This window comes from Poecilia reticulata, chromosome 3 (assembly GCF_904066995.2).
Source record: "Poecilia reticulata chromosome 3, P_reticulata-male-v2, whole genome shotgun sequence".
Lineage (NCBI taxonomy): Eukaryota > Metazoa > Chordata > Actinopteri > Cyprinodontiformes > Poeciliidae > Poecilia > Poecilia reticulata.
Window position 1 is genome coordinate 3,159,785 of NC_088832.1, and position 13,327 is coordinate 3,173,111.

The 13,327-nt window shown below is 36.7% G+C and overlaps 1 protein-coding gene across 20 annotated transcripts in view; it reads right to left on the minus strand.

The window, feature by feature from the left end:
• The window catches only part of cemip (cell migration inducing hyaluronidase 1), a 226,456-nt gene that overhangs the window by 92,924 nt on the left and 120,205 nt on the right, over nucleotides 1–13,327 (minus strand). For all 20 annotated transcript variants that reach the window (XM_017303981.2, XM_081604931.1, XM_017303974.2 and 17 more), the window contains 2 exons: nucleotides 4,647–4,856; nucleotides 1,768–1,973 (listed from right to left, as the gene is read on the minus strand). In XM_017303981.2, coding sequence (XP_017159470.1) covers nucleotides 1,768–1,973; nucleotides 4,647–4,856 — 416 coding nt within the window. The remainder of the gene's footprint in view (nucleotides 1–1,767; nucleotides 1,974–4,646; nucleotides 4,857–13,327) is intronic.

Here is a 13,327-nt window from a genome sequence, read left to right on the forward strand (position 1 = left end):
TCCTAGCAAAGGGAGAAAAAGGAAGAGGTCATGGGGTCCTCAGAAGTTCTGGTGCCCCCCAATAATGCCTGATTTTTTTTTTTTTACATTCTTTTCATGTCTGATGGTGTTCACAAAAACTAGGGACAAATTTCAATGGAGTTGGAAAATATATAAAAATGATTTTTAATTCAATTTATTGATACTCTTATAATTATTTATATGACTACATATACTTAATTGTCATAATATATCATTTTAATATTTCTTTAAACTATTATAATGTATTGAGTTCTGCTCCTGGACAAGGGATTTTAAAGACACCATCCACCTACTACAATGTTTTAAAATAAAAAAATATTCTGCAAACACCAGGAAAATATACATTGTTGTGCTCACATGACCCAGGTTAGTTTAGTCAGATATTTTTAAAAATTATATTTTGTGTATATTTTATTCAAATTTTGTGCTTTATAGGATCTGTTTTATCTTCATTCTAAAGAATCACTGATTTTACATTTGAAGAAGGAATAAAGTCTTATCAGACACAGCTGGTAGAGTGCGAGGTTCAGTTATAAATAAAGTCAAATATTGTGACCTAGGATCAAGGTGTAAACTGAGTTGTATAGATCTTGTGTTTACCCAGTATTAGATTATGGAGCAGGAGTCTAGGGTTACTGTCAACAAACTTACAGGGAAAAAGTTCAATGTAGCTATGTTTTAGGTGTGCATAGAAATACTCCTAAATTGGCATTATATGGAGATATGAGTTAGGAACCGGTGGGCGGAATACTTCGAAGACCTCCTCAATCCCACCAACATGCCTTCTGTTGAGGAAGCTGAGCCTGGGGACTCTGGTTTGGGCTCTCCAATCTCTGGGGACGAGGTCACCGAGGTGGTCAAAAAGCTCCTCGGTGGCAGGGCCCCGGGGGTGGATGAGATCCGCCCGGAGTTCGTTAAGGCTCTGGATGTTGTAGGGTTGTGTGGGCTGATGCGACTCTGCAATATCGCATGGACATCGGGGGCAGTTCCCCTGGACTGGCAGACTGGGGTGGTGGTCCCTCTGTTTAAAAAGGGGGACCGGAGGGTGTGCTCCAATTACAGGGGGGTTACACTCTTAAGCCTCCCTGGTAAGGTCTATTCAGCTTTGGCTTTGGATGAATGGATAATTTTGTTCAGAATGAGCGGTGCATGGACTTCATTTATAAGGTCAGATGGCAACACATTTTTTGATTTAGTTTTGTAATGAAATGTGCATTTTGTGGGCTACAGTTTGTATGTGTAAAGAACGCAGAAGAGAAACATAACCTGCAACTGCTGTTAGATTAGCATCATAATTACAAAATAAACATTAAGCCCAAAACCATACTACCTCAACAGACTGAATGTTCTGTTCTTTGTGTGGGAAATATTTGAGTGTTTTTTGGTGTGGAGCTTGAGTTACATCAACATTTAATTTCCCTTTGGAGTAAACATTTATTTTTGAATTTGAACACATGGCAGTTTGCAAAAAGGCACCTGAAAGATTCTTGGACCATGCAGTCAGGATTTTGGGAAAGATCAATGCAGCATTTTACAGTGACATCCTAGACAAGGACTTGTTCCAGAGTGCCCATGACCTCAGACTGAGGAGACAGTTCATGTTTCAGCATGACGACTCATTACATGTGGTCAAGATCTCAAACCACTGGCTTCAGAGACAGGTCAGAGTGCCTTGAGGACCAGGGTTGGGAAACACTAATAGTACTGATCAGGAGAAGATTGCTTAGAGTTTATCAATAGCACTACCTGCAGTCTTGCCGTGGATTTGCCACGTATCCTGGGTATGCTCCATCAGTGATAGCACGACACATTTTGCTGTCTCTGTCTGACGGCAAGAGAGTTCCTGCTCTTACCATCAGACCAAGGCAGTGATAAAATGTGTTTCTCTCCTCTGGACCATCTTCTGTAAAGAAACAGTGGCCCAGTGTTTCATACCCCACCACATCTTTTACCTGGAAGTCAAAAGAAAAACGGAATGAAATGGTTCTTGAATCTTTACACCAAACAACATGTTCACAAGATCAGGCTAATTATTTTTTCTCATTCATATAAAGGAAAACATAAGAAGAACTACAGTATATAAATAATTTTTAAAAGGTTTTTTTTGGATTTATATTCCTTTTGGGATTAATAAAGTATTTTTGTAACACTTTATTTGATAGGGTGTGAATAAAACTGACATGACACTGTCATGAACATGACATAACACCTGTCATGAACATCAGTAAGTCTTCATGACTTGAATATTTATGACTGTTGTGTCATTCGGTAAATCATGACACTTTAATATAAAGTTGACATTATTCACAATGTCTTTATGACAACTTAACCAAGATATCATGAGACATACATTTGTTATAAAAGTATTACCAATTAAACTTTAAAACTTATGTAGCTTTATATGGTAAAATATTATATTGCTCTGCCATTTTGTCTAGTCTTAAATTTCTTAATTTAATTGATCCTAAAGTTTTACAGCAAGATGTCTACAAAGCATTTATGAACTTAGCATTTGAAACATTATTTAAGGCTGTTTTAAGTAGTGCAATGCACCATCTCCACCAGTGAGAGGCAGCAGTGCACGAACAGACAGACCTGCAGAAGCCAAAGTCCATCCATCCATCCATTTTCTTGCACCCTTGTCCCTTAGTGGGGTTGGGAGGGTTGCTGGTGCCTCTCCAGCTAACGTTTTGGGCGAGAGGCAGATCGCCAGTCTGTCGCAGGGCAACACAAAGACACACAGGACACACAACCATGCACACACTCACACCTAGGGGCAATTTAGACAGACCAATTAACCTGACAGTCATGTTTTTGGACTGTGGGAGGAAACTGGAGTACCTGGAGAAAACCCACCATGCACAGGGAGAACATGGAGACTCCATGCAGAAAGACCGGGAATCAAACCCAGAACCTTCTTGCTGCAAGGCAACAGCTCTACCAACTGCGCCACTGTGCAGCCCATCAGAAGCCAAAGTTTTTCACCCAATACATATGAGGTATGTGTCTTACTAACTTTACATTTTCTTTGTAATGTTAGCTGTGAGCAATTCAAGCCAATCCTAAAGTTATTGAACTCCATAACTGTAAGGTTAGCCCTTAATCTTAAACATATTTTAAAGGCAGGCAAATAGATTTTTTTCTCCCCAATTTTAATCTAGCAAATTAAAAGCTAATATGTTAGTCAAAGTTATCCTTTATGTGCATTATTTAGCAACTTGGGTGATGTAACATAGTTCTTGTGTTCTTTGCTTTGCCAACTTTAGCCACATGAAGAACAATTTTATCCTAATGACACATTTTGAGGAGTGGGGGGGAGTGGGACAAATGTGGCTAATGAAAACATGCTATGGTGTGGAGGATGATAATGAGGACCAGCCACCACAAAAAGCAGTAGTCCAGTGTGTTTTACTTCACTTGAGGTAAGACTTAATATCAATGACTCTGTTAGCATAGCATTTGACACCGTAATAACACTTAATGACATCTTCATAACTTTTGCTACTTGTTCGACTTCACGTAAAAGCGATTAATAATGACGCTTATTAAATCATTTGACAGTGTAATAAAGCTTAATGAAATCTTTATTGTCGGTCCTACTTGTTTTGCTTTATTTCATGTAGTGGGAATATTAATTACTGTTTTGTCACCGTTTTTGTTTGACAGTGTAATAACACTTAATGACATATTATGACATATTTATGACATGTTGATTCTTGGTTAATGTCAAGTTGTCATAAAGACATTTGGAATAATGTCAACTTTGTATTAAAAGTGTCATGATTTACCAAATGACACTTTGACGACAGTCAAATATTCATGAAGACTTACTGATGTTCATGACAGGTGTTATGTCATGTTTGTCAGTGTCATGTCAGTCTTATTTACACCCCATCAAAAAAAGTGTTACCAGTATTTGAGTTGAATTCTCACAACTATGCACTAGCAGTGAAAATTTTGTCTCTTGACAAGAAAATAATTTTAACACATTTCACAACAGTAGAAGGGATTTATGTTAAATGATAGGTATGAGATAAAGCAGCGAGACTTTACTGAGCAGCTGACTGGACACCGAATGTCCCGGCAACACCAACTGGTATGTATAGTCATAGTAATTGGCAGTAATATTCACCATTATGTGTGAGGAAATAGTGTTTTGCAGGTAAATACATTTTCTGTTGTGTATTTAAGTTTGAAAATTACTTCATTATTTTATAAATGATCTTTACCGACACATGCTAACGTGAAACAACATAGTGCAGGTGAGTCACGTGAAGCAGTGGTTATATTTGCAGAAGGCTCCTTCTGATTATGATTAAATTTCTGACAGGAATGAGCTGGCAATAGAAGGAAGGAAAAGTTGTGAAGAAAATTATTGTAATTATTGAATGGCATAACTGCCCAACACTTACTCCTTTGTCTCTTCCCACTTATTGTGCACACAGAGATGTGTGGGACGTCTTTGAGCTAGGATTGGAAATTAGAGCGATGCTGCATCAGCATCAGAAGATGCTACACCTACTGATTAGGTCCAGTATATTCACATATTTGATATATTTTATTTGTTCTTGTTCATCTATATTTGTTTTGTAGTGAAAATGCAGGGAGAAGACTTTTAAACTTACCAGAAGTCCATTGGAGCCATGGATTGTAACACAGCGTGAGAAAGAGTGATGAATGGATAGATCACTGACAAATGTTGGGGGGCTGTAGCCTCCTTTCTCATCCACATCTCCATTCATGTGAAAATGGACTGGATAGTGACCCATTGTCTGCTGACCCATGTACTGAAGCTCCAAACCAGATATATGAACAGCTCTGAAACCCCGTTGCACCTGAGAAATAAAGCAGATAAACATTATAGACAGTAAACAATCTTGACTTTTCCACATCTTTGCTTAGATTCTGGTTTTCAGGCAAAATCCCAAAGCCAAGTAATGAAGCAGCCAATGATTCACAACAAGCATCAATTGAACTGCTATTTGCTGCATGTTAGTAGTTGAATTATTGAAAGCTTCTTACCACCAGCTGCTGACTTGATTAAACATTTGGACTCTGGTGCAGTCATCTACAAATCCTGGATTAAGCTTTTCAGATGGTACAGGACTCACAGGTTTCTTGCTCATTTTTTAAACATTCTGTGGAATCCTGGAGAACGGCCATCAGCCTATCTGCAGCCACCTTCCAGGTTGGAGTATGGATCAGATGCTTATAATTTTCCCATAATACCCGTTCTGCTAAGATAAATAAAAATACTACAGAAAACTACATCCCCTGACTACTTATCCCCCCTCTCTGAAACAATTCTCTAATATCAAGCTTATTTTTATTCCTACTTAACTCTGAGTAATACCTCTCTTTCCCGCACATATTTGTTGCATTCTAGGAAGACATGTTGCACTGTTTCTAATTCTCTACAATAATTACAAGAACCTGTACTATGTTTATTAATTAGTTTAAGAGTACTATTTAATCCTGTATGTCCAAATCGTATTCTAGATATGTATTCTTCCTTCTTATTTCTATTACACTTCCTAAATTCCCCAACTTTTTTTGGGATACTATAATAAAACCTCGCCTTGTCTCCTCTATCCCACTCCTTTTGCCATTTTCCTTTGATATACTCTTTTATAATATTCTTTATCACATTTTTACTTATCTTAATATTCAAATCAACAGTATTCTTTTTTGAAGCACTCTTAGCAAAACTATCCGCCAACTCATTTCCTACCACACCAATGTGGGCTGGAATCCAAACTAATTTAACATGAGAACCACGATTTTTAATCCTGAAAATTGAGTGAATTATTTCCAGTACAATATCTTGTCTTGCTTCTGAATTTTCCTCTTTAATACTAATTAATGCGCTACTTGAATCGGAACAAATTACAACCTCTCTTCTTTCCATTTCCTCATTCTAAAGCCATTAAAATTGCCATTAACTCACCTGTATACTCTGTCAGTTTATCAGCTATTCTTTAATTTTTCATAAAATTTAAATCTGGAGCTATAAATGATACACCTATTTGGTTGTTTAACATTTTAGAGGCATCTGTATATATTTGAATATATTCTGAATATTCTCTATTTATATAACTCTCCACTTCCTTTTTTCCTAATTGTCTCCCTTTTTTCAGTAATTTTAAATCAACTTCAGCCTGACCAAAAATCCATAATGGAATAACAGGAGTAAAAGCCACAGGACTAATTAGAAAATTATCTATTCCACTATCTTACTTTATTTAAAATTATCCATCCAAAGCTACTAATTTGCTTTTTTCCTTTTTCTTGACAAGGTAGTAATGTCATACATGGGGGATGAGCTTCATCATGTCCTTTAATATTTGCCCAGTAAGTCAAAGCTAGTTGTTCCCTCCTGAGCTCCAGCAGCATCTCACCCATCTCAACCTGTAGAGCTGAACCTGGAGCTGTTTTCATCGCTCTGCAGCAAAGTCTTAATGCCTGATATTGTATTTTATCTATTATTGCCAATAAACTACTTGAAGCTGAATTATATAGAATACAACCATAGTCAAAGATTGATGGAATTAGTCCGATGTAAACCGTCTTTAGTGCTTTCCTATCTGCTCCCCATTCTCTGCCTCTCAGACATCTCATAATATTTACATTTTTTTTTACTTTTTTCCACTATTTTATCTATATGTATTTTTCATGTGAGTTTGTTTTTTTTTTATCAAACCACATACCTAAATATTTAATATGATTTTCCCTTTCTATGGCATTTTCATATAATTTAAGATCCACATTAGTATTCATCTTCCAATTTGTGAAAACAACAAATTTAGATTTGGATATTGAGAATCTAAATCCCCATTCTAAAGCCCAAACGTCTACGTTATTTAATGCTTTCTGTATTTTCCTGTTTATATGATCATTAATCATTATAATAAATAGCATAGGACTTATAATACTGCCTTGGGGAGCGCCATTTTCAACTTGATACTTTGAACTTATTTCCCTGCCTATTTTTACTCTATTTTTTTCAGTTAAGAAATTTTTAATCCACCTATATATTTTACCCCTTTTACCTATTTGTTTTAATTTAATCAACAACCCTTCTTTCCACAGCATGTCATCAGCCTTTTCCACATCCAAGAAGACTGGTATCACACTCTCTTTATTAATCTGGGCCCATCTAATTTCATGTTCCAGACATAATGCTGGATCGATTGTACTTCTGCCTTTTCTAAATCCAAATTGATAAATTTTAATCTTCTTCTTAGACTCTAAAAAATAAATTAATCTGTTATTTACCATTTTTTCCATAATTTTACCTAAACATGATGTTAGAGCTACTGGTCTGTAACTTTGAGCTGAATGTGGATCTTTACCAGGTTTACAAATAGGAATAATAATGGCTTCTTTCCATTTATCAGGCAATATACCTTCCTCCCAGATTTTATTATATAATTCCAATAATATTTCTTTACTCACATCACTAAGATTATTTAGCATATTATAAATAACTTGATCATTATCAGGAGATGATTTATTAGAATTCCTCAGAGCTTTATTTAATTCTACCAAGGAAAATTTTATATTAATAAAATCATCATATTCTTCATCATTGTGAAATAATCCAATATTTTGCTGTAGAGCGGTTTCAAGTCCTATTTTTTCTTTATTATTTAGATTTTCTGTATTATGTATTTTTGCAAATACTTTTGCTAATACCTCAGCTTTGTTTTCATTATTTATTATAATATTTTCATTATTTTTTATTATTGGGAAAAAATACTCTGGAATTCCCAGACATTTTTTAAATATTATTCCAAACCCTGTCTAATGCAGAGTTTTTCCCCAGAGATTCACAATATTTCCTCCAATAATCCCTTTTAGCTTTTCTTATAGTTTTCCTGACTTCTGCCTGTTTTCTTTTATAATTTATTAGATTTTGGGAACAAATTATTTTCTTAAGTGTTTTAAAAGCCTTATTTCTTTAATTACTATTGAACATTCTGGTGTCCACCAGGGAACTATCTTCTTTTTTTAATACCACTACTTCTAGGAATAGATGTTTTAGCTGAATTAATAATACATTTGGTAATTTCTGAGTCTAATTCATTTATTGGTTTGTTTATATCTACATTTTTTCAAGCTAACCTCACTCATTATTTCAAATTTACCCCAATCTGCTTTCTCAAATTTCCCCCTCCCCTCAAGTTTTGTCTGGTCTTGCTCTGAATCTATACCTGTATTGACAAAAATTGGATAATGATCACTCTCCATTCTATATTCCTTAAATGCTTTCCATCTACAAATACCAGCAACAGATTGAGAGACCACGGTCAGATCCATAGCAGATTCTTTACCCCTCATAAAGTCCACCCGGGAGCCTTCTCCATTATTTAAAATTACATTCTTTTTCTTCAATCACCTCTTCTACAACCCCTCCACTATAATCATCCTGATCTCCCCATAAAGTGCATTGAAATCCCCCCACCAAACTATTTTCCCTCTCCAGTTTCCTAGGATTGTTTCAAGTTTAGATTTATCCAATTGTTTACAAAAATTATACAAATTTATTATTTTAATATTCCCATCATTTGTATAAATTTCTACAGCATTAAGTTCTAGGTCAGACAGTATTTGTATCTGAATACATTTTATGTTTTCCTTTAAGAATATAGCACACCCTCCTCCACTCCCGTTTGACCTTTCTACGTAAAACTGAATAACCTTGAATATTAAACTGTACTGATGGTTTGAGCCATGTTTCCTGAATGCATATTATATCTGGTTTTGGATTTAGATTATTAATGAAGCCTTTAAATTCCTGACCATTCGCTATTAGACTGCAGCGTTCCATTGTATTATGTGATGGTTTGAGACGCCTCAGGTTCAGATGCTCCTTCAACTTGTCTAAGTTCATTCATTTTTTCCCAAGATAAATCTTTGACATTAAAAAATTTAATAGCTGCTTTCACTATAATTTTAATTTTTTCAGTTTTAGTTTTTGCTTGTTCTGAACAATTTATGATATATGCAAGAAAAGGAGTACATTTTTCTAACGTGATGTTACCCTGATTATTGTCTGCCACTGTCTTCCTTCCATAACTTATTATTTTAGGAGTGTTATCAGTATTTGTCACCTATTTCACTGCTTCAGCATAAGTAATTCTGTTTTCAGTTTTTACTTTTGAACTTCATCTGCCTCTTTCCTTACTGTGCATCCTGCATATGCTGCAGTATGATTTCCTCCACAGTTACAACATTTCACAGGGTTATTTCCACAGTCACCATAAGGATGTTCGCCTCCACATCGGCCACACTTCTGTTTCCCTTTACACACATTTGCAGCATGTTTATAGCACCTGAGCGGTGGAGGGATATACTGCCTTACATTAAATCTCATGTATCCAATCATCACTTTATCAGGCAGAACTCCATCTTTGAAATCCAGTAGTACAGATGTACTGTCCATTTTCTCTCCATTCCTAAAAGCCTGCAGTCGTTTGATGCCTGTAATTTCTCCTCCTTTGATTATTTTCTTTAGCTCCTCCAAACTTTCTCCTACAGGAATTCCTGATATTACTCCTCTTTCTTCCCCAACAACCTTCCTTTCCATCACTTCTTTTTTACACACCATTTCTAATTTTAGAACTTTATTCTTTTGTTCAGCATTTTTATGAGCAGACTTCCATCTCTTAACACTTTAGGTAGTTCTACATCCCCTATAGCTTTCTTTAATCCATTTGACAAACTAATCAGGCTCATTCCACGCATATCCTGTCCAGTCTTAAATTTTAGTATAACTTTAAAATCTTCCATCATTACTTTCTTCCTTATTTCAATTCTTCCTTCTTCATCCTCAAGAGATCTTTTTCCAGTATTTATTCCCTTTTTAGCCTCATCTCTCCCTCCTCCCCCTCTTCTATTTTCTACCATAGACCAGCCTGTATCCATATTCTCATCCTCTGAAAGCCGCCCACTACTACTTGCCATCTTGATCCTCTCACAACCCGGATTATGCCAAAACCACCTTTGGATTAATTTATTAAACGCCGATAGATGTTTCAACAAAACCCGCATCTTCTCGCCAGCGAAGATCTTCCGTCACCAAACCAGCTGTGCTTGATTCCCAATCAGTGCCCTCTTACCAATTGGCGAGCCTCTTGCACCTGGCGGCGTTTTTTGGGTGCAAGCTCCAAACCAGCTCCTAAAGCGCCCTGTGGTTACCTACCTGAAAAGAGCCTTGCAAAAACTTACCTATGAAAAGAGAAAATAGCCTACCTGTAAACTTACTTGATCCCGATGATAAAGATCCATCAGAGGACAAGTTCATCTCACCTTTGTATGATCCCTGAAATTTATCACAGTTATTAATATTCCTCCTGTCTAGCAACTTGTTCCACCTACCAATACACATGAGATGCAGATCCCTGACCAGCCCCTGTCCTCTGCTGCAGAAGAGGATTTTGAAGCTGTGGAACAGGAACTTCCAATTGTGGGAGAGGAACCAAGAGGACCTCCAGATGTGGGCAGAGAGGAGATGCATTCCAGTTCAGATCCTGTTGATGCTGTTGGAGACTCCAATACTGAAGGAGGTCTTCCTGCCTGCCGCCCCCGAGCCTTCCAGCAACAATATTAAACCAGAACTGCACTCACCTGCAGAATCTGAACAACCGAGCCCTGAATCTGAACCACCTTTGCGGAAATTAACCCATTGAAGGAGATCACCTACTCAGTCATTATGCCATGGGCTGACCAGTGTTTGTTCATATGCCCTTGAAGAGACTGATGATGAAAGCCTGACTGCTCCTTGTACCATCCAGCCAACCATCACCTGTTCCGTGTATGGGGTCGTATATGGAGTCAGGGGGGAACATGTAATCCATGTGACTGCCTCGACCAAACCCTTAAAGTTCTGGAATCATCATGAGTTTTCCCATTTTTGAATGCTGCTGCTTACTGAGCCTGTAGTCGCAGCTGTTGTTCACCAAAACATCTCGAAACCAACACATTTACATGCTCACCAGGTTGTGGTAGCTGTTGTAGTTAACCATTGCAACTCCTGAAACTTCTAACACTGTATCAACCTCCACAGACAATACATTACTCCAGGGTCAGATTTATTTTTGTATCTGATGACTTGATGACATGGCAAGTTACCCAAACACCACCAGGTGGTAGGAAATCCAACCATGCTCTGCACTCAGGAACACAAAAGGAAAAATTCTTGCTCCTAACTTCGGACTTTTGTGGGTTCTACCAACTAAATAAAGACTTTAGTCAGACTTGCGCACCCAAGGCAGAATTACATTTGAGTAAATACAGCTGCTTTGGCTTTTGCCTCTTTTCCGTAAAATCCCATCATCTGTAAACAATGGCATTCCAACGTTCTGATCAATATCATCATTTTATGATTTAAAAGTATACTTGACTAACAATACTTTCTTGCAGAATACCATTTTCAACTATATACTATTATTTAAACTCAGCTCCTACTTTAGCACATCTTCTGTTAAACTTTTCACCCATTTGAAAATCTTTCCATTTAATCCAAGTTTGTTTAGCTTATTTGCTTCCACATCATGTGAAATGGCTCCTCTATATCAAAAATACTAAACGATTAGACTTATTAGTAAATTCTTTTCTTATCTCATCATCCAACAATATGGCAGGATCAAGAGTACTTCTTCATTTCCTAAATCCACTCTGATAAATTAGTGTTTTATTAATCATTTTCTCCATAATTTCCCTAAATGTTGTGTAAATGTTGTTGGTCTATAACTACTGGCCTGGTTTGGATCCTGTTGAGGAATATAAGTATGTTAATAGTTGGAAGTTATGTGGATTCACATTAAGATATGTTTTACTGAAAAGGAATGTATTATGTCAAATGTGCTGGGTTAATCTGACCCAGTAAGTTGTTGTGCAAGGAATTCCTGGCAAGTGTATTTTCATTATGTTGGAGCCGAAATATTATTGAGTTGTTTTTGCAGAAGATTTTGGTGCGTCTCTTTTCCTTCCATTGTGCGTTGCACGCAAATGGAACGAAAACAGAACATGGAAAGGATGTCTGTGTGGACAGATAAGAACTACCAATCTGACTAATGGTCCTCTGAAGGAGCAGATTTAACTTCCATGAGGTCAAACCCAGAATTCTCGGAACTTCCAACACACACTCAATGTAAAACAGAGCCAGAAGCAAGATTCAGAACACCATTGGTCAGATGGTTTCCAATACACAATAGCAGACTGAAAACGGTATAAATGCTCGAAGCCAGAAGCAGAAGACAAGACATTTTGGATTCTGAGACGATGAAATGAGATGATGAAAATGTAATATGTGATTCCGCAGATGTGCATTAAATGTCTTCCTGGTTGTCAGTGAGCCGGAGAGAATGGAGTTTGTGTATCGTCTCTTAATTCATGAGTTTAGCACCTTTGAATTCCTCCATAATCCCTGCCCAGTTTACAGATTGGAACAATCACTTCTTTCCACGAGTGGGGGATAATTATATTAGAAACATTTAAAATAATTTCTTTGCACTATACTGTGAGATTTTTTTTAAACATACTATAAGTGCCCTGGGGCCTCATGCATAAAGCGGCATGCGCACAAAAAATGTGCGGCGCCATATTTTACGCACAAGTCGGCATGTATAAAAATGAACTTTGCATCAAAGTTTGTGTAAATATACGCACCTTTTCCCTGGTGTGAAAATGTGCAGCAGCCACGCAAACTTTCTGTGGATAATATCAAACTACAAAGCATCAAAACTCACCTAAATACACTGAAATCTGACTACATTCAGTTATTTAGACCAAGAAGTTTCAAACCCGATGTTTTTCATAATTTTTATATTTTATTGTTTAAACATAAAAACTGAACTGCATTTATCCTCAGATAATAAGCTAACACAAACACAAAATAAAGGACATAAAAATAAAAGTATGTGAAAACTTCACTCGAATGTAAATAGTAAATTTCCTCAGTTTTTGTCTCATAAAAATGTAACGCAAAGGTCTGTGCCCTGAAGCGCATGAATTGCATCTATGGGGTAATTTCATTCTCACTAAAAGACGAAAACAGGGTTGGATCAGCAGATAATCCCAAACCTGTTGATTAAAAATAATCAACAGGTTTGATTATTTCTAAGGTGATCCAGTTGTGTAGATAATCACACATATTTAAGTAGCTGCATAAAGGTGAGCCGTGTAATTGTGGAGCTTTGGCTCTGATGGAGAACATCGTCAATGGAAGGATTCAGAGGGAGTGATGGATCAGAGGTCATATTGATCTGCTGGAAAAATGATGATGGTGGTTTATGAGCATTAC